Source organism: Bombus vosnesenskii, unplaced genomic scaffold (genome assembly GCF_011952255.1).
Source record: "Bombus vosnesenskii isolate JDL3184/JDL3185 unplaced genomic scaffold, Bvos_JDL3184-5_v1.1 scf7180000013316, whole genome shotgun sequence".
NCBI classification, from domain to species: domain Eukaryota; kingdom Metazoa; phylum Arthropoda; class Insecta; order Hymenoptera; family Apidae; genus Bombus; species Bombus vosnesenskii.
Genome location: NW_022882962.1, coordinates 3,826,502 through 3,849,749, shown reverse-complemented (window position 1 = coordinate 3,849,749; position 23,248 = coordinate 3,826,502). Strand labels below are relative to the sequence as shown.

The 23,248-nt window shown below is 38.2% G+C and overlaps 1 protein-coding gene across 8 annotated transcripts in view; it reads right to left on the bottom strand.

Moving 5' to 3' along the window:
• Positions 1–23,248, bottom strand: part of LOC117235519 (RNA binding protein fox-1 homolog 2) — a 185,334-nt gene that overhangs the window by 72,794 nt on the left and 89,292 nt on the right. For 6 of the 8 annotated variants that reach the window (XM_033497631.1, XM_033497632.1, XM_033497634.1 and 3 more), the window contains exon 5: positions 4,860–4,952. The exons of the other annotated variants lie outside the window; for them this stretch is intronic. In XM_033497631.1, coding sequence (XP_033353522.1) covers positions 4,860–4,952 — 93 coding nt within the window. The remainder of the gene's footprint in view (positions 1–4,859; positions 4,953–23,248) is intronic. 8 annotated transcript variants of the gene reach the window in all.

Sequence of the window (23,248 nt, the reverse complement as noted above, 5' to 3'; positions counted from 1 at the left end):
CATAAATTTTGTATCTTCTTTTACACGAAACGAATATTTCATTTCGATACACCCTACCTGCGAAACAACATATCCAAAATCATAAATCTTACATTTCTCGAACGAATAATTCGTTTCGAAATTCACCAACTGCGAAAGTACTTGTGCGAACGTTCGTTGCATACTTATTCAACTATCTTAGAAATTAACAGTTTTGTTGCGTGGGACACAGTCGCGAAACGTTCGATCGGAATTTGCAAATTGCCAAAAAGAATATTATTTTTTGTTTCCTCTCTCGAAAACGCGAAACAAATCGCGGGAAATTGATCGTACGAGCGCGTGTAGCGCGCGGAGGCGGTTACGCGAATATTCGGTAAAAAAAAATTCAGGCAAATGTTTATCGTGCTTGGAACTTCGTGAATTTTGCGAACGTTGTCAATTTTTCTTTTTTATTTTTCATTTTCAACGACGATTTATCAGACGACGTACGAACGGGCTCGTTGGGAAAGTTCGTTCCTCTTTCTTTCTTTTTTCGCGATAGAAAAAGAGCAAAGTCGAATAGAGAAGGGGGAGGAAAAATGGTGATTAAATAGTCGTCGGAAATTTTTCGTTACGCTAGGATTTCAGCTTGCTTTCTGACAGGTAGATAAATTTAATGACGAATTCCTCAGTTTGAACGTAATCCCCTTTATTCACGGAGATCTATTTTCCATGGAGATTTGCCGAGCCGCGGTTAAAAAACGAGATGACAGCCAACCAGATGTTCGTAACGATCTGATATTCGATCGAATCGTCGGAACAAAAAGAAGCTTCTGAAAATTTACATCTTTCGCGCGGCTCCAGTAATGTTAATAACGAAATTTTATATGTCGTAAGTTAGATTTTTTTGTATAACACGTAAAGCAAATTCTGTTATGTCAATCTGTAACATCGATAACGAAAGAAGCAATTGTACGAGTGAATTTTAGAAACTACAAGCCAAGTGATTATCCAATCAAACGTAAAATTGAAAAAGCTGTTCACGCGTTGTGCAATCAAAGTCTGCAATTTACAATTCGTTGTTTATCGATTCGGTGATATCATCAGATAACGAGTTATTATTTATATGATGTGTTTTTTTAATTCGAGATTATCGACGCTCTTTTTTCATTTTTCCCTTGAATTAAGGCTGTTACACACTTAATTAACAATAAGGCACACGAATAACTACAACAAATATTTTATCATTTATAGTCGATATAAGAAAAAACAACATTAATACATGGTTTGTTGAATAAATCTATTTCTGCGTGCCGCTAAGTGCATAATAGCCTTTGTCGGGCAGAACCCGGCTTATTTTTGCATATCCTCACTCGATATCGATTTATAAATTCTTTCAGTAGAATTATACGAGTAATCGTCGTACTTCCTCGTTAAAATCAACAAAAATATAAAACCGTAGTCTTCCAGTTTGAAGCAATAAATCATTAAGCTAAATGGGAGAATAAAAATTCGACAAAAAAATCCCAATACTTGCAGTCCTAACGTTTCGTCAGGATCGTTCGCAAAAATAACGATAAGCTCAAGCACGACTCTTCAGCGGTCCCAATCGCGTGAACGATAATTTCACGTACGACCGAGTAAACGAAGAGAACGAATTATACCACGGAATCGACGCGATCTTGCCGTATTGTTTGAAAAAAATTCGTGCGATTTCCGATTCGTGTGTTTCGAGGGGGGTGAGAGAGCGGGCAGTGCGAGGCGATATCTTTCGTCGCTCTTCAGACTTGTTACATTTTATCGTTCAACTTATATATTCGTTTCATCTGCTTTCCTTACCTTTCTGGACACTTCGGGGATCGTATACCGACTGGCCTCCTCAGTGTCCCTGTCGTTCGGCGATTATTGCCCATCAATCTCTCAAAATATATTTATCTCTGTCTTTCTATTTGCCTTTTCTCATTATTTCTCGTTTTCTTTCTCACTTTAATACGTATTCTCTTTGCTCGCTCTCTCAAAATTCTCCGTATCTCGTCACTAGCCGTCAGATTCTCTCTTTTTCTTTCTCATTTTACAGTCCTATCCGATCTCTACTATTCGTTTGCCGCGCGCGCCTCGACAAGTCTGCCCCTCTGTGTCACGACTCTATATTGGAGAGAACAAAGAGACATCAGATACTTGTTTCTCTCGTTTCTTTGCGTTATTTCGATGCCACCAGCCAAGATATACGCGTATCCATCACGGTATATATCCTTCGCTGGCTACCTTTGACCCTTTCTTTAACTTTTCATATCATGTACAAGTACATGAGTTCATATTTATTATTATACACGTGCGTTCATCTACACGTTCAAACAAGTATTTTATTCCTCGCCTCGTCTGTACCTTTTATATTATTCTATAATCTTACTGTATAATATTTCCATATATATTATATGTTTTCTTAAATATCGATTGACTCATCTTTCGTTCTTCCGTTTAGCATTCATAGTTTTTGTTCTTTTCGACGACTTTCTTAGTGGAAATATTTGTATTACGGAATTGTCCGGAGCGCGTCCACCCCTTCAACATCGTCGCGTGTGCGTGACTCGCGCCAACCACGCGGACGCGATTCGGAGTTGGATGGACACGAATGAGTTTTTCGAGAAATTTCCACGAGATTAATCGACTGCGTCCGCGTTCGTGGCACGGCCCACGCCTCGGTTGTCTTTGCTTGCGCCTTCGAGAGGCGTCGCGACGCAGCCTGGCAATGGCGATTGGACGAACATCGCGATCTCTACAGACGAATGAGATGGTCGCAAGGGCACACGTGAGTCTGACGCGACGATTGATGCGGAAGATTTGTCACGGAGATGATCGTTCCGTGGTCAGGAACATGTGCAGCGAAAATTGGATCGGTTTAATTCGTTGGTAAATTTAACGCTAATCGAACCATCGAAATTGGCAACTTTAGCTGTGAGTTGTGAAAAATTCATCAGGAATTCTTTGGAATTTCTTGTTAATAAAAGCAATAAAATTGACAACGAATCTTTGGAAGGATCTCGGTAATTTCTCAATTATATTCGACTGAAATTTACCAAAGAATCGATCGCGAATTCTTCGGAATATCTGCTAGCAACTGAATTTTCATAATCAATTTGTAGAAGTTAATTTATCTAAAAATAAGTTGGCTCATAAAGCGAAGAAACACAGTGACGCAACGATTCTGGCCACATTACTGTGCCAACGTGTTCGAAGTATCGGAGCAACATCGCAGCTGCTCGATTAATCGCGTTATCCAATCAGATTAAGTTGCTATTGCTGAGTATCGACACTGTGCCAGACGTCACGTTCGCAAGAACGATTAACTAGGGACCATCGGGTCGATAACCAGATATTTAACTTGATCTTCCCTTTAATGAATTACTACGCGGATTCTTGGATACGCCATTGCCACAATTTGCTACCTCGCGATTGATTCTAACGGAGCCATTGGTCTGTCGGACATAAATATCCACATATTGTACGATTCGCTTCGATAGAGATAAAGAGTTGTAAAAGAAAGGTAATTTATAGATAAACAAGTCAACGCTTTTCATCGACGATATACTCGTTATTTTAAACAATAAATTTATTCGATATTATCGTTTGAAACGCGTGTTATTTGAAAGAAACAAGAATATTTTTAATGGACACAGTTAATGAAACATACCGTGAATTTTTAATGACATACAGTGACATACGAAAGTATTTGACCACATTTTACAAACAACTTTTATGAACGTATCGAGCGTATTATGCAAAACTCGTTTAACTTTCGTTAATATTGTAATATTTTATAAATATTCAACATACGAACGTGATGTGTAAATTGCTGTTATAAATAATATACGTTCTACCTTAGCTTTTATGCACATCTTTGATTATGTTTATTTTAAACTTTACCAACATAAACACCATAGTTATACGTTATTATAACGCTACTAAAATTTTCCAATGTTTCGAATACAACATATATGTGTTAAAAAATATCTTTAAATATTCAAATACTTTCGTGAGACAGTGTATATTTAGTCTGGTTCGGAAAATGGAGTGTCCAGGTCACTCCAGGAGTCAGGATCACGAATCTCTCGATGCTCTCGAACGATCACCGAGTACCAATCGATCGATGGTACTCGAGGTGCCGAGTGGTTGATCCGGATTGACCCTGGACGCTCTTCCTGATTCGCTGTTGTCCCGATCACGCAATTATCTCTCAATTAACTAAACTAAAATATCCGTTTCGAGCAAAGGAAGTGACCGTGGCTCCGTGAAAATTCGACAAATTCGATCTTCGAATTTAATCCACCTGATAATTCTGTCTCGAATCGTACTCGAAACACATTGTTTTCAAAGGCGCAAGCGTTTGGAACAGTTTCACGCTTAAAACTAGGTGCGTAGATTTCATGCTGGTAAATTATAACAGTATAGAAAGTCTGTACTATTCGTTTAGCAATGTTTGGCAGAAAATGTGACAAACGCGTCGTTTAAATTTAAATGTCAAACGTTTACGAGCACGAAAACTGCGCGCGTTTCTTAAAATCTAAGGATCAGTCTCAATTAGGCGACCAACGTTTTTAGAAATTCAATTAGAAGCAGCGTTCCACGTTGTAGTATTGTTAGCTACGAGATAGAGAGTAAAAAAAAAAAAAAAAAGAAATAGAGAAAGAAAAAAATAAAGAGATCGACAGAAGCGATCGCTGGTCGCCTGTTGATTAATCGAACGAGAAGCGCGATCGAACTTACGCTCGATCGCGCTGCCCGCGTACACCTGCAAGAAAAGAATTATAACAACACGTGTAATATAAATGAATTAATGGCGAATGTATACATATATATATGTATGTATATATATATATAAGTATAAGAATGTTCATGCACACCTCAATCTTTCTGCCCTCAACCACGGTGCCGTGTAGCCTCTCACGTGCCCGGTCCGCGTCAGCACTATTTGCGAATGTTACAAAACCGAATCCCTGCATGCAAGGACAGACAAAACAACATGCATTAAACTCAACTTACAGACTGCCAGCGCTCGGCAAACGGCCGACTGGCAGGCCCGACATTTCGTGCTTGTTTTGTACAAAATATTCAATCTGTGTCGTTTGATAAACAGGTAATTAAGAGAAAAATATTGGTGAAGAAAAGAACGAGAAAAATGAAGGGATGAATTAAAACAAAACAAAAAAAAAGGGGGGGGGAATAGAAAACGAGCGTAAAAAGATTGAAAGAAAAAGGTGAGAGAAAAGGGCGACGCGCGACGTCGCCTTTTCAAGCGACCTGGAAGCTAACGAGTGCGAGTTCTTTGTGGGGGTGCTCTGTGTGCAATTTACGCGGGAAACCTTTCCACGCGTGTCTCGAACGAATTTGTATCGATTCGATTAACTTTTCATTCAAGAATTGCAGAACGAAGCGAACGCTACTATATGACGCTCGGTTCAACGTTCTTGAGCAGATGCTCGCGTTTCTTTGCTCTGTTTCGTTCCCTCGCGCACCCCATCTCACGCCTTCTCACTCGCCGTCACTCTGCACCGTCCTTTTACTCTCAAACCTATTCTTCCGTTTATTTCTCGGATGCACAATGGCCGTCTGCCGCTAATTAATTCTCGAGATGCTCTCTCGAGACGCGGCCGGGGGGCTCGAAACTTTCGCGGAATTTCTTTCGGGGCTAGAACATTTATTCCGACCGTATAATCTCGCGGAAACAATAAACTTGATGAAATTCATCGAATATTACGAGCAGACATTTTTTTTATTATTTTAGCTGAAATAATTTTATCGAAGTTACTTCTCGCTCGACGACTTTACTTCGATCGATCGGAAAGATCATACACTTTCGAGCGAATGGAACTTTTTACATTTAAATCGAAGGTCCGATAGTTTCAAGTTGAAAAGTGGTCGCGACGCGATATTTTGTATAATATGGAATTGGTAAGATATGTATATATTCAAGTAGAACATTCCAAGGGAAAATATGTAAGTGGGGGGCGCGAAAGGATCGAGAGCACTCGTGTTTGATATAATAGGCTAACTAAACCGCGTGAAAAGGATGGATAAAGAAGCACGATATTTCAGCCGAAATGTCGGTTTGCCAGAGAGTCTGCGAGCGCGTCATACTGCTTACGGAGACGCACCAAACAACGTGCAACAAATAAGTAAATATAAAATCATGGTAAGAAATCATGGTCATGGTCACATTAATCATCTCATTATCATATCATATCATATCATATCGTGTCATGTCATCATGGTCATCGTCATATCATTAAAGACTCTTGCTTGTACCGAGAGGTGCGTGTACGAGAAAAAAGAAAAAAAAAAAATTAAAAATTAAAAATACGAGAAGGAGGTTAGAACACGAGGAACGATTGGAAGGGAAACAGGATCTTAGGACTTTGATTAGGTGTGTTTCTGTGCTGTGTGTGCTCGTGTGTGGTGCCATTCGTCTGTGCGATCGCTTCGAAAACGATAGTGATTGAAGAAGTTGTAAAATCGAAGCTTTTAGTGCCGTGAATTGGGATATTTTGGATAATATTCGACGCAAATACGCTCACACCTTTTCTCAGTCTTCGAAAGAAACGTAATTCAAGGAAATACCTTAATGGAATCGTCATAAATTTCCTTATTGCAAATATCACTTCGACAGGTTATCAGACAGGTATAATTCGAAAATGTATCTCGAAAGAAACGCCATAAATTTTAACATATGTTGCACATATTCCTTTCCCCTCCAACGACTATCAAGGAAATATAATTCGTGAATATATTACCTTAGAATCGTCATAAATCTCAAAAGGATTACGCAAATGCCTTCCATACCATAAATACGACTTCCAGAGCCTATTAAAAGCAAGTCAATCGAAAGTATATCTCCTAAGCACCTAAATTCTTTCGTTCTGAACGTGACTTTCGCTTACCTAAATATCACTGACGAAAAGAACTCTATCTTGGGAAAAACGATTTTCTAAACGATATTTTCTAAAAAGCCGGAGCTCGCATTGTTATGTCAAAAATAAAGCAAATATACCCTAAAAGGTAAAGACCCACGTTATCATCGCGAAAATGAAACAAACCTATTCCGAAGAGTACAAATTCGCGTTGTTGTTCCAAAAAGTCGAAACAACTCGGTTCTAAAGGCGCACAGCTTCTTACGCAATAAAATCAAACAGCTTCGATTTCAAAGCAAAAAGAAAAAAAAAGAGAAGAAGAAAAAGAAGAAAAACGTCTTTCTCTGCCAAAGAAACTAATTTCGCGTAATCAGAAATGGGAAAAGACGAAGAGGGTCGGGCGAATAATCAACTTGCTCTCATCTGGCTCCCCCTGTTACTGCCAGCAGCGGCTACGTATATCCAGACTATAGCCGTCGCTAAGAAATCGCATTAAAGCCAAATCAAATACGGCCTCTTACTCTCGAAGAACGAAAAAGGAGAGTGCAAAGTTATCGTGTTCCTGACGTAATACGCGGCCAAGGAACCGCTGTTTCCCTCTCCTCCAGCCCCACTTCTCTCAAGGAACATCGTAACTCGTTTCGCCGGAGGACTATAATCGAATCGATGGTAGGAAATTGAATTGCCCCGTGGAGGATTCCCCTGGAATAATCGAGAGCCACGATTTCTCTGCGTTTCGTTAATTAATCGGAGGCGAGGGAACGGTTGCTGCGCTTGGTTAATCGAGGACGAGGAGGTAGGAGTTAATTTCAAGGGAAATTTCGAATTTCTGATTTTTCACGTGCGGATACTAATTTTAATGACTGTGGAATAGCCTGGCACGATGATGAGTAGATCGCGCACCTTTATGCATTTATGAGAATTTCGAAAGCGTAACAATCCGAAGGATGCAAGCAATTTAGAAAAATGTATGTAATATCCGAAATATATAGGTAGTCTTTATATTTAATACGTAAAAGCAATGTGTTCTATCTAGGTTCCATCTTTATAATTACATTCGCAGAGACGTTGATTCGCATAATAATCCGCAGCTGATATAATTCAATGTTATAATTTCCGAAGTTTTTATGTTGGAAATCGTTAATGGTAAATTTAGGTGAAAATTTTCCATGAAACTTCTATATCGCAGCGAAGAGAAGATTATCGGCCATCTGCATAGGAAAAATTTGTTACCGTTGCAAATTCTCACGACGAAGCCCACTCGACTGCAAGATTTACGTCTTAAGCTTTCCGAACTTCGCCGTTGCTCACCGAACTTCTTGACTTCCATTTTGAACTTCTGAATATTTTAATCTGCTTTCGAGCTTGCCTTTTGTGCCGTTGAATTTTTTACCTTTCAACCTCTCTAAATCGAACTTCCTGATCGATATTTTTATTAAAAACTGAACTAACTTTTTCCTAAAGCGACATAAAAGCTATTTTCTACTTAACAACAGTGTTTATTCATTGTTGTAATATCGGACAACGTTCGAGGGATATTCGACAAGAGCTAGAAACGATCGACGAAATGTAAAATCGAATATACAAACTTTTGCAATAAATAATAAATCATACTAGTTAATACGAATATTAATATTAAATGGTGTTTCGACGAGAATAATTAATCAGACGACTATTATTCGCCCGCCACAAGCTATTCTATTTCAAGTTCTTTTAATTTATTACACGGTAATCGAATGGGAATTAATTCATCGTTTTAAATTATTCAGAGAAAGAGAAAGTACGTCAAACACGAAATTAGCAAAATTGGTTTCGATCCGGAAATTCATTAAAGTACGTGAATTCTTTATCAACCACGTACACATATACAACAGTTGCATTCTAAAGGTACATCCGAATGCGAGTACCTTTGCTCGTATACACTCCTGAAGAATAAATTTTCTCTGCAAACAATAACGTTAGAATTTCTACGCGAAATATCGCGAGCAGCACCGTGGTCGCGATGCAAATCGATTCGGCGATTATTCGATTCCCTTTACGTTTTCGAGCTGTAGCACTGACACTGCGCCGCCGGCTTATCGACATTATGCTGATTTCCCAAGTGAACCGCGTCGCGCGCGCGGTTTGTCGCAAGAAACCCGTTGAAAATCGCGCGACAAACGACGCTTTTCCACCTAGCTGAAATCTTTCACGATCGAACGATCGCTGCTTTTTCGTGGCCCGACTATGGTTTTCTTCTTTCGTTTTTACGATATCGTCGACTCTATCCAATTCTTCAACCTTTCCTACGTTACAACCTTACGAGTTTCATCTACTACTCGTACAGTTATTTTCAAAACTTTTTTGTCATCGAAATTCCAGTCGCAAAGAATTGTTCAAACGTTTGCAAATATTTTCCACGGACAATGAAAAATTCCGAATCGCGTCGATTTCTTCCATTCGTCAACCTGCGCTATATCACAATTTCACAAAACCTCATCTACTATTTTCGCAATTATTTCGAAAACTCCTTCGAAAAACAATTCCAGAGGAATGAAACATTCGATCCTTTCCAATTCTTGGAAAAATCTTGGAAAAATCATCTGTTATTCCCAAAACTAATTTTCGAAATCGCTCGAAAAGGAAAAAAGAAGAGAAAAGATTAAGAGAGGTAAAGAGTAATTTCAAGCATTTTTCGCTCGCCGATTTTCTAGGAGGATAATGAAAAAGGAGGCGTTCCTTCTCAAGGCGAGGCACGGTTCTCGTGACGGTGAGATCGCGATCTTGGCGAAAGCCTCCTTTAAAGCCTTATCGACTTTCGGAAAATTAAGGTTAGCGTGCAATACACGACCAGCCATCGCGCCTAACTCCTCCTCTCTCAAGAAATTAATCCACACCGGACTCTTACCAATCTTTCGAACGCCTGCTGCGGAATAATCCTCGCGTCCATCCTGTTAAAAAGGACTCGCGATCGCGCGATATTGCGCGACCTTCGTGAAAACCCCTGTCACATATCTCTAGTGATATTTCGAGGAATTAAGTAAGTTTAAATTCAGTTCAAATAGCATGAAATGTTCTGCGTTCTAAATTTTCTTATTTTCATTTAATCTACCTTTGAGGATCTCGAAGAAGAATGAAGTTGGAGATTGATCGGATATCAGATTTTTCAAGCTTCCTGTATTATTATTATGTTAGTGCACGTACAATGTTATTTATAAACTAATAAATAAGTTAATAACGAAAATCATTCATCATCATTCTTACTATAAACTTTCTTAACATCTAATATATGTTATTTCTAAAGGAACTTCTTTTGTTTTAACGTGGCTGATAATCTACAATCGATAAATTCAGATTTCGAAAAATGAATATCTCGTATGCATCAAGCTATCATTACATACCATAATAAGAAAAAAACATGTTGTAGTTTTATTATCATAATTACAGTTCCCTGGAAATTAGCTGACGTGTTTTATATTAATTTTTTGTAGTTTTTAAAACTCGAGAAATTTTCAACGGCGCAAAGTCACCAATTTAACAAACTCGATAAATCAGCACGACTTCTTTCTCAACTTTATTTCACAGGGTTTATCCGGAAAATTACGAGCAACGTAGAGAATTACTACGAAGTTTATAAAAGTCTGGAATAAGCGTCGAAAAACTGGGAAGTTGATGGCGCAGCGGCTTAAAAGCAAGGCCAGAAATCATTTGTTTAATCTCCGGTGCAATTTATCAGTCCTCTAGATTAGTCCTACACCCGTTGAAAAAATATAATTACCTCCATTAATTTATCGCGATCGCTGCAAACGTTTCGCGTCCGCCATTTCTCTGTGGATCTTCCGACGGTGAACGGATCTCGCGACAGGAAACGAGTATTAGAAAAACAAGCAGCCAAAGCTCGATAAGCGGTTGGCTGAGCTCTGTCACGAACGAAATCGTGCCACCTTATCGAGCGATTTATCTTCCCGCCAGCAATTGAATATCGAGCTTCCCTCTGACACGAACCGGAACTGTTTCCAGCTTACGTCCGCGTAAATACTATGCATCAAAATTCTCGAGACGAAACGAGAACACGATGGAGAACGATACTGAAGGAAATGTCGAGTTTGTTCGAGAGGAGTGAGACGAATATTTTCGCAAGAACTGCGTTATCAGGATTCTTAAACGAATGAAGAGATCTCGGTCTTCGAGACTCTCAACAGGGCTGTTGATGCGAGAATTATGATATTCTCGCGCCTTGGGTCGTTAGAAGCCAATTAACGCTGGCGAAACGTTTTGTGAAAATTATGAGAGCGCGCGACGTTGTTGAGCTGAAATCGAGTTTAAGATAATTCGAGTAGGGAATAGCGTCTTTCGAAGTAATTTGGAGTATTTTTTTAACCGTTACATTCTATTCCTCTCGATCGGTAACCTGAAGTTTCTGCAATTTAATAAATCTCCCAGAATACTGTTCGAATAAATGAACTAATTACTCCCTGTAATCAATATTAGATTTCTAAAATTTCGAGATCTCTGAAACGGAATAAACTTTCTAGGATATTAATTAAGCGAGGGGAAATATAGACGAACGTGCTATTCCTCTAACTGGTCTCAAAATTGTCTAATTTCGGGGTTTCTCAAATTGAATTAATCCTCTAGAATATTCGTTAACCGAAAGGAAACATACACGAGCTGTGTCCTATTTTCTCTAACGAATATTATAACAGGATTTTCTAATTCCGACATCTCACAGATTACATGGATCTATTCTAATCTGAATCGAGATTTATCAAATTGAAGAAATTCTTTAGAATATTCACTATTTGAAAAGAAATATATATGAGCTATGTCCTGTATTTCCTAACGAATATTATAACAGGATTTTCTAATTCCGACATCTCACAGATTACATGGATCTATTCTAACCTGAATCGAGATTTCTCAAATTGAATAAATCTTTAGAATATTCACTATATGAAATAAAATATAAATGAGCCATGTGCTGTATTCCCTAACGAATATTATAATAAGATTTCTGAATTCTGACACGTCTGAGATTTTATAGATCCACTCTGACCTGCATCGAGATTTCTCAAATTGAATAAATCTTTAGAATATTCACTATATGAAATAAAATATAAATGAGCCATGTGCTGTATTCCCTAACGAGTGTTATAATAAGATTTCTGAATTCTGACACGTCTGAGATTTTATAGATCCACTCTGACCTGCATCGAGATTTCTCAAATTGAATAGATCCTTTAGAATATTTACTATTTGAAATGAAGTATATTTGATTTCTAACAATAGAATTTCCTAATTCTGAATGTTCAGAGATTACACTTATAAATCACTTGTAAATCAAGACGAAACTTCAAACTCAGACCATATTCGGAGGTAGAAGGGACAGCTATACTTATTCGATAATTTAAAACGGAACTGCAGTCTAGGATCGACTAGAATCGATTCAGTGCGCGTAAATAAGACGTAGCCGGTAATAGATGCGATCTTGAGATGACTAATTGGCCTAGAGCGTGATTAATTGCGGTACCTGTCGCGCGAAGTAACTATCGAGAGTTCCGATCGCTAATTCTGCGATTCCTTCGACCATCAAACATCGTGAATCACATTCAAACTCCAATTGAACGTTTGTAAAACGATCTATGACGATCGGTGATCTTGAAACGATTAGTTAACAGCCGGGTGCGAGGCACGGAGTAATTAACGTTAATTTCCAAGTGTGAGCGTGTGCTATGAGCGATACGAAGACTACCAAGATAAGAATATTAATCATGCGACGAGTAAAACACGCGGTTGAGCAGCGTCTTACATAGAAAAACGAAAGTAGACCAGTTTGATTAATTTCCAAGAAACTTTGTAACGATGATGATGATCTTCTCAATGAACGATAATCTGGCGAAGTTTTTAACGTATCCACGTGTATATCTAACGAAGTTTTTGCAACCCAACTTTTTATGGCGCACAGATTGCTGCTCTGAAAGTTCCACGAATTTCTTAAATTTTTATCAACGATAAAAAGACCGAATATTTTTCGTAATTATTTCCTTTAACGTTATGACGACCAGTTAACCATACTTTTATTCCAGAAAATTAATAAAATATCGTTTTTGTTATATTTCTGGAAAAATTCAATAATTTCGAATATTTGAAAAGCACGATATAAAGTCTAAACAGATAAATAGATGCGTACGGGCCAAGAGATTAAAATCACTACGTGTTCCATCGAATGTAACAACTTGAGAGCGAGAGATTCTGAGATAATTAAAAATTCTGTTATCTTAAAAGTCTTTATACGTAGAAATCTATCGACATAAGTCGATTATTGATATCTGTAGCATCAGTACCGAATTTAATAACGAAATTAGCAAACGACTCGACGCAAGTACGATCGAAAAAATATTTCCAATCTTTTGATCAGTGATATATATCGTATACAATGTACATAATTAACGCCCACGCATTAGGCTCGTTTGACTGGTCATCATAGCATTGATATCTATTCGAAAATTGCAAAATACAATTCGAAGAACAGGAACAGGTGATTACCAGTGAGCCCTAGAAACAAGAAAGAAATGGCAAAATGTGCAATTCGTCTGTGTACGAGTCACGTGAACCGATAAACATGATAATTAAGCAAATAATTGGTGTGTGCACGGCGACGATGTGTTGGTGTGGCTAAACGTGTGTGTAGAAAGTGTTAAAGGACTGTAATTAGAGTGGTCGTCGGAGGGTCGAATGGGGTTGGGGGATGACGAGAAATGAAGGAGAACGAAGATAGAGGAAACTCGAAGAATATTTGAAGTTGAACCGAAGCTGGCAAACAGCGATATAAAAGCGCACAAAACAATACGAGATTCAAGATTATATATATATGTATATTATACGTATATACATATAAGTAAAGATAGAAATAGAGAGAGAGAGAGAGAGAGAGAGAGAGAGAAGGTGAGTTTTAAGAGACAAGGAGTATGTTCGTAGGTTTGTGACTTTTCTTTCTAGTATGGTGTATATGAGTTTTGTGTGTGTTTTTGCGATGAAAGTGGCACGAGAGATCTTTTTCTTCGTCTGTCTACGCGTTCGGTAGTTTGCACCCTACGTTTCTCCCCCTCGTTTAAATTTTCTCACTCACTTACTCGCTTTTTCTGTCTCTTTTGTTTTATCGAAGGGAAATAATTGGGATTGTTGATTTACAGAAGAGGTTCGAGGAATTCCAAGGCTCGGTTATTTTCAATTGGTCAGCGGAGATGGTTTTCTGAAACGGAAGTCTTCTTACACGTTGACTGTCATGACGTTACCAAGTAAAATAAATAGAAAAGAAGTAACATAGTTAATTAGAACATAGTTAATTAGATAATACCATCGAATAAAAACTGTGCTATTTAATAATTGATAGTTTTCATTATATACACGTAATACGTTACGAAGAGCAAGTGTCACGGTTTTCTACATTGAGAAACTTCGATTTATGATTTTCAAGGCAACTGCGAATTTTTACGAACGTAACTAGAGAAATGGAATCTACATGAAAATTTGCTTTGTCCTGTATCCATTACATTTTACCATATTCCGTGTAATATATTGCGTACATTTTTGGATATTCCAATTTCCCACAAATGACAATCAACGAACTAAAGATATTTGATAAGAACGTGTATGTTCCAACTGTGATCGAAACAACGTAAATTATTTTTAATATAAGTCTTCTCGATCATTCCACTACTTCCTGCTTTTAAAATTAATAAAACGTAAAGACCATATACTAGGAAATCATCAAATACTTAAATCTTTAAATAATTATTTCTGCACGATCAGATCTCGCATTCAAACTCGCACGTACGAAAGGGAAAGGAGTATCTGTGGAAAGTGAATGGAAATAGGTCGTCGAAGGCGGAGAGAGTAAAAAAGAGAGTGAAAAAGGCAGAGAATAAAATTGCAACGAGAAGAGCCAAACGACACGTGAGACTGGAACACCGAACAAAACGGTTGGTGAGATCGAAAGCAGCATTTCTCTATCCTAAGACACATACGTGAGTAATAAAAGAGGTAGAAGCATGGGCCGTTTCATTAATACCTTCGACTTCGCCTAGACAAAAGCGTGCGACTACTATTTACATATATAATAATGATATAACAATCAGATAGAGGTACGTACGTACATGTACAGGTGTTATGTATAAATATGTGAACAGAGTGTGTATGTGTGTGTGTGTATGTGTGTGTGTGTGTATGTGTGTGTGTCTTCTATATGTTCTGTGCTCGTGTGTTAATATACATATACGTATATAATATTCATTATATAATAGAGAGAGAGAGAGAGAGAGAGATACTTAAGAAACTTCGGAAGATGCAATGGTAATATAGATATGTACGGTATCATGCTGTTTGCGTTGGATTGTGACATGCAAAATGTCTGCTTCTAAATGTTAGAATACGATTTTTCTCCATGAAATATTCTTTCGATCGTTCGGGCATTGACAAGTGAAAAAGTTCAGAAACATTTTTCGATCATTGGCAAACAACTAATTCGTAGGTTTCTGTTAAACAAACTTTTTTTCTAAGTCTAACCAGCGATACTAATAACATTCTACTTATAAAATTCTGAACAATTTCGTACAATTGTAACAACTTAAGAAAGAAAATAAGAAAAATTATATCTTCCCCGTTAACGAAGAAGAAATTCGACAATGAACGAATTCACGGGAATCAGCCATTTTTCTTATCGCAATCCAACACTTGCAGGTGGATTAGTAAAACGTCGCGGCAGTGTCTGTGAACCACAATACGGCGTGTAGCGAGACTAATTAACAAAAAGTGATGTCTCTCTCGAGAAAAAGTTCGAACGCAGGTCTCAGTTTGGAAAGATCGATTCCGATCTCGACAGGCAAGCCGTTATCAATCGTTTTTGGTTAGTTCTCACTACTATCGTCTCCTGCTTTTGCCTCGTCTCTAATATCTAAATTGTGTGTGTATGTACGTGTGTGTGTGTATGTGGGTGAGTGTGTCTGTCTCCTTTGTGCGTAATATTTTTTCTCTGTGTATAGAAGTGTACGTGTGTGTATACGTGTACCGGCCTTGAAACGCCTTGGGAAACTCATCAGAGAAAGAGAAAGAGAAGGATAAGAATGGAGGTTGGTTAGATGTAGCTTCGGAAAAAATGAGGTGTGACAAAGTTTCATCAAATCAAATGGGCAGCATCTCCCGAGGGTCTCCTCCGCGACCGGAAGTGGCGGCAGCCGGCTCACCGGGTGCACCGTGTGTCCGCTGCTGCGTCCATTTTGAAACGATCTAATTTTTTTTCTTTTCTTCTACCATTAATTTCTCGAGCTCGCTTTTAAAACGACTGCTATTATTATTATTATTATTATTATTATTATTATTATTATTATTGATCTCTGTTATTGCTATTATTATTTCTTTCTTTAGCCCTGCTGTTCTCCTCATGAAACGAGTGTTATATTTCAATAGATTCTTAAAAACATTGTTAGCAGAATATTTTCTGGATGGTTTATAAATAATCGGTATTGTTGTTCACTATGATTTTATGCCGCCTTTTATGTACTCCGTTCTTCTATGAATAAATTATTGTAAAAATAAGAAGTATACCCGCAGGGAGGCAAATGCGAAGAAACGAGGTGAACATCAGGGTTAAACAATTCCTTTTGCATGTTTTTTTTTTTTTTTTTTTTTTGAGCTCATCGAGAATTTATATTCTTCACCGACGCAAGAGAAGATCGTGAAGGATACTACATGAAGCTTTTTAGCTGCCGTTTGCTTTCCTTTTTCTTTTCTTACGTTTTCTTTGCGTATTACAACTGTTCATAAGAAGTATTTGCACACTATCGTGTTTACCATAACACGTACATAATAATTAATTAATCCAGATTATACTAAATCTCTTCTTATCGTTTAGTAACGTTCGTACTATAAAAAAGGAATGTAGAAACTGATAAAAAAGAAAAAAAAGAGGAAGAAGCTTTATTTAAAAAAAGTATAAAAAAAAAGTGTGTGCAAGTACTTTTTGTAGCCACTGTAGCTTCGATTGAACTGTACAAAACGACGAGAAGATCGTCGAAAGGATCACAAAAAGAATCGTGGAGGCGATTCGCCATTTGTTCAAGAAAAAGGTGTCGCGTGTTTCTAAGGAGAAGGAGGAAGGAGATGATGGTTTTTGGTATTTTAGTTACTTTAGATACCACAGTTCGTCAAAAGCAGCTGCGAACACAGTTACGCAAGGTGCACCGAGCTGCCTTATAACCAATGGGAGCTAAATAATGATAAAATGCGGAATGCTAGCTAGTAAAAATGCAATAGCTCGTCTAACAACTACGAGAACTAACACCATTGGTTATATTATGGTATGTATGTACGTGTCACTGGCACATACTCAGCGCGAGACAAGTGCGCCAACCGACTACCTTCGAACTTCGAACTATCACCACCTTTTATACAATTATACAAAATTATCTACTTTTTATCCAATTATATCACTTTGTACCAAAATTGTCTTCATTTGTATTTTTATTTCACGTATACCTCCTTCTATCCCCCTCCCTTTTTTCCTCCTTTTCCAGTAACTTTTACGAGAAACAATCTTATTATCGAAAAAATGAAAAGAAAAATGGTAAGTCGATTAGCGCTCTCCTCCGCGCCGGTCTCAAAGTATCTCTTCTCCAAAATGCTGCACTTCATTAGGGATGCCACATTCCATTTACATTGACGAAGCTTTCGAGAAAAGGTCTCTCTCACAGACTCGCGCGATCATCACACACTCTCTCGTTCGCCTTAGCCTAATCCTTATTTCATGATATCCTTAGTCGAACGTCAACATCTAGCTCGTGTCTCCGTTAAAATAATCGTCGTTAATCGACGATTATTTCACAAAGAAATCGAGTCGATGTCGAACGATTTTACTAGGTTAACACGAAGAATACGAATAACTTAAATCCGTGACGGGATCGTTTAGTATCCTAAAGAGCAATTTCATCGAATACATGGATTAAATTTCTCTAATCTTTTCTCTGGAAATTAATAATCACGATATATACTCTGGTTTCTACTTTACACAATTATCGAATTGCTTCTACTTATTTCTCCTTCCTTCTTTTCTTGATTTTTTTCCTCTCTATTTTTCTTGCCAATTGCGTGTAGATTTCACATCGAGGATCCCGTCACGTCCTCGCGATCACTTAAATGCTAAAAAGCGATGGCAACGCGTTCACCGTTGTCGCGCATATTTCTTAGAGAATGTCGCGGCGGCATTTCAATTTGCAATGCAAAAAGTGCGTCGCCTGGTGCCATTGTCGAGTCGTTGGATCTCTGACGCGTAATGAATGCCGACTTGTACTTCCAGTTAAACGCATCGACGGAGGTCGCTTTTCTGCAATTTATCTCGGCTTTCCTATCGACCGATTTCCCGTTACTTCCGCTCGGCCAAGGGCTCTTACACAACTCTGTACTGTCCCGATTCCTAGAATTCGGTTCTTAGCGTGTCAATTTCTCGAATGTTTTCTGTTATGGTAGCTCACGTTCTTCGAATTCACAATTTACTCGAGTTCTACCAAGAATAAAAGATGTTCTACGTACGTATAACAGCGTAATGGATATTTTCCGACCTTCAGATTAGAAAACAGCCTGTGAGTACCATTATCCAATAGTATCAGACTGGAGACGATAGAATTTAACTAAGCGTTAACCTACAACGTCATCGTGAAGAACGAAGACCTCGAACCTCGATAAAACCGTTGTAACTCAAACCACATTACGATCACCATACGCCTTAACAACGCAGTTCGATCCTGACTAATATCACATCCAATGATTGATTAAAATTTGGTAAAAATGAAAAAAATGTTCAAGTAGTTGAACTAATTCTACGTTCATGGATAAAAGATTATCAGACGCGGTGGATGAGTATACTTCCAAATAGCCTAAATACTAACGAAACATTAAAAAATCCTCGATTAATCATAAAAATTTAAGATTAGAAAACGCCAAACTTTCAAATGGAAAAATGATTAAAGGCGACAAAACCGCAATTACTTCGATTTTTCAAGGGACCTGGTTGGTTGGTTGAATTGGAGCGTGGCCTTTTATCGAGGCCGGTTTATCCAGAATTCCGTGAAACTTGGCGCGACCAATCGGATCCGATCACGCGTCGCCAAGCGGCGAAAGAAAGAGGATGAAAAAAAAGCCGTTTCACGGATGCAGGATGATCGGTTGCTGGATAACTATCGTCAACGAGTTTAATTAATCCCCTTTCAGCATGCTGTAACTAGAACAGCTATATTCCGCTTTGGGATTGGCTGTTGCAACGACGGATGTGACTCGAGCTACACTTCCTCTCAGCATTCTACGCTACGATCGAAATAGACCTCCCTGTCGTGACCTAATAGCCAAGCATTAGCGATTGTCGTCGTCTTTCATTCGATTAGCGACTTCGATTGATTGGCTGCTCTCTGATAGAGCGACTATTAGGTTAATGAGTCTTTTATAATTGAAGGTCGGTGTCTAAACGTTTGGAAGAATCTCAATACGTCGATATAGTGTGTAATTAGGCAAAGTGGAATTTATTGTACGACATACTAAGACTGCAAGTGCTCTGGATTCGTACTTTGTATCGATGCTTTGTACGTAACGTTAACGCTAGAAATAGCGTCTTTTAAAAATCTGTTTAAACGTTTCACACTGATCGAAGAATCGAAAGAAGTAAATTTCTAATTCAACGAGTTTACAAAAACCTGAAAGTTTCTATATCTCAATTCTATATCTCATATCAAATTCATCATTCACTGACAATAATCATTTGTCGCTCTAACTCTCGAATCTTAATTTTTCAAGCAAAAACGAACAAGTCATTCCGTGAAAAGAAGTCGGACCAAGTTTTTAGCACAACTCGACGGAATGATTCTTAATACAATTTACGGCACATTTGGCCGTTTCATTAAAGCCACGGGTAAAATAATTACCCAAACGCGAAAACTTTGAAGCACGTTTCGATTACTCGTCGAGCAACAATGAATTCCGCTCTTAGCGATTCGGCGAGAATAGTTTTGAATATGCAATATGCAAGCTTGGAAATTTCCATCGCGTCAAGTTTCTGGACCAGGGTCCTCGAAAATTCGTCTTCGAGCGGTGGAAAGTCCGTGAGAGGGCAAGGATGGTCGTGCCGCGTCTTGGAAAATCATTATTCGCGTTTTCGTTGCTGGAAATAATGGATTTCTGATCTAATTACGCCGGCCAAGACTCACTGCCGAAGAAGCATCCTTTTCTTTCTGGGAACTATTCGCCTTTTGTTATTGCTCCGCGTGAAACTTTCCACGCGATTTCATAATCTCGATGAACTTCGCCAAGTTTGATGGTGCGAGGAACAACGGGATCGTCCAACCAACTCCAATTAACCTCTTGGGAACGATGCACCGTTGCATTCCAATTTATATCGTGTTCGATACTTCTTCTTAAGATTCTCTGAGCAGAGAATCTAAAATATATCGATAGTAGCAGCTGGATGTTACGAATATTTCGATTAATACTGAAAATAAATGGGATTGATAATAGAAAGGTGAATAATTAATTGATGAATTATATGCAAATTTTTATCAACGTACCTGAATTCGAATTAATCGCGATGCTTGAAAGTGCAAGACGGAGTTGGTGTTTTTCTATGAAAATAAAATCGTATCGTTCGAAGTAATCGTACGGAGGAAGAAGAAGAGAAGCGAGTCTTCAAGGAACAACGAGATCAAAAATCAGAGTACCACGATAGTAAAAAGATTTTTCTTTGTTATTTGATATTTCATTATATCGACGAATATAGTTATTTTATACTTCGCCTATTTTACATTTTAAAGGATTCGTAAATACCAAGATAGTCCAATTGAAAATAAAAATGTCTATATCGTCCAACGATATCTATTAGATTGTTCTGAAAGTGTCTTTCTTCCGCAAACGTGTTTCTTACAACAGTGTACCTTCGTACAAACGTGAAATCAGGTCTGTGAAATGTCATGGTGTTTATCTCAACAAAACGAAATGGATCGTACGTAATTCGACAAAATAATATAAAACGAAAAACGTTGTGCGTCTATTATTTCCTCATAAAACGCAAGAAACTTTTCCGGCAACCTAACATAATTCGAAGATCATTACGGTAGTAAGATTCTAAATGACAATCTCAAAATATTATCGTAAAGTCTGAAAATATACAAAAATATACGATGCAAGAAAATAAAGCACTTGCATCGAGAATCCTTATGAGAAGATTCTACACAACAATCTCAGAATGTTATCGCAAAGTCTGAAAATATACAAAAATATACGATGCAAGAAAATAAAGCACCTGCATCGAGAATCCCTATGAGAAGATTCTAAACAACAATGTCAGAATATTATCGCAAAGTCTGAAAATATACAAAAATATACGATGCAAGAAAATAAAGCACTCGCATCGAGAATTCTTATGAGAAGATTCTACACAACAATCTCAGAATGTTATCGCAAAGTCTGAAAATATACAAAAATATACGATGCAAGAAAATAAAGCACCTGCATCGAGAATCCCTATGAGAAGATTCTAAACAACAATGTCAGAATATTATCGCAAAGTCTGAAAATATACAAAAATATACGATGCAAGAAAATAAAGCACTCGCATCGAGAATTCTTATGAGAAGATTCTACACAACAATCTCAGAATGTTATCGCAAAGTCTGAAAATATACAAAAATATACGATGCAAGAAAATAAAGCACCTGCATCGAGAATCCCTATGAGAAGATTCTAAACAACAATGTCAGAATATTATCGCAAAGTCTGAAAATATACAAAAATATACGATGCAAGAAAATAAAGCACTCGCATCGAGAATTCTTATGAGAAGATTCTACACAACAATCTCAGAATGTTATCGCAAAGTCTGAAAATATACAAAAATATAGGATGCAAGAAAATAAAGCACTTGCATCGAAAATTCCTATGAAAAATTATCCGCATTCGAACGGATCATTGTGATCGCCCCTGATACTTCTGGTACTAAAACTTTGAATTAGAATTGCGATAAAATCTCGCTACGGTCCTTCCTACAACAACAAAGATGATTGTTAGAACGATGCGAATTTATTTTTATAAGAAGATAATCTAGTGGACAATGGACGGGCGTGCGTGACATCGTTAGCGACCGATGCTATTGGGTTACTGGTACCGCCAGAGCTTGATGAAGTGCACTTGAGTGTACTTGACGCAAAGACGCTGAATATGCAAGCTCACCGGATGCCGGCTGTCGGCACGATGTATTACTGCGGATCTTATCCAGACCGCTGTCATCCATATTGAAACCTATTTGCATTTCAAACTCTCCTATACACTTGGAATCCTCTATGCCTCTCTCCCTTTATTCTCCTAGATCTCTTTTTTCGTCCTTCCTCTGAAAGCTTCGATTTTCTCATGCATAAACGAGCGACAATTAGAACTGCACGCTCGCGTTACTTCTGCCTGGTGTTTGATTCGATTCGCCGGAGAATCTTCAACGTGAGTCTAAGGAATTTGAATGTCGAGAGCTCTCGCGGAACATTGCGCGGCAAATTAGATCAAGACTATTGAATTTTGAGAGTGAACGCTGTAACTCAAAGTTACTCGATTACCTTACGAGATTAAAAATCCGAATGATTCGTTCGATTCGTTTCGCAGGAGAATCTGCAAGATGAATTTACGAAATTTAATTAACTCACCCGTTGCAGACATTGCGCAGAAAATTGAATTGCAATCGGCGAATTCTAAGAACAGACAGACATCGAAACTGCAAGTTATACAATTGCAATCTCGCAAGCTAAATAACCCAAGTTCTGATTTACGATTCGATAAGAACAGAAAGCTTTATCATCGTCAATAAGGACAGAATGTTCAATATCAAACTTCGTATCCTCTCAATCGAATAATCAAATCAAATAACTGCGAGAACCGTCTCTTCCATCTCCGATATCCGTATCTAACCGCTGCTCTTTGTCACGCACTCCATATCTCTAGTAGAAAAGTTTCAACAATCCGGAGGAACGTTCCACGACAGACTTGACTAACGACAGAACCTCTACCCTTCGACAGAAGCAATTTCGTCGTCTCATCTCGCGATACCCTTAATATTTCATTCCTCACGCAGCCACAATTTTCAAGCGCGACCTTCTTCCCTTTAGGCTACACAATAAGCCGATAATCCCGCAACTCGGTACAAGAGAACAGGGAATAAAACGAAGCAGTCACGACAACTTTGCAACCAGGAATCAGAGAAATCACTGGAGACGCGGTTCTTGACAAGGCAGATCGCTCGACAATGGCACCGACGATTTTACGTTACGCTTGGGGGTAGTTTAGGGTACGCGAACGTTTCTCGTCGCCATCGCGCTGCAAAAGAACGAACG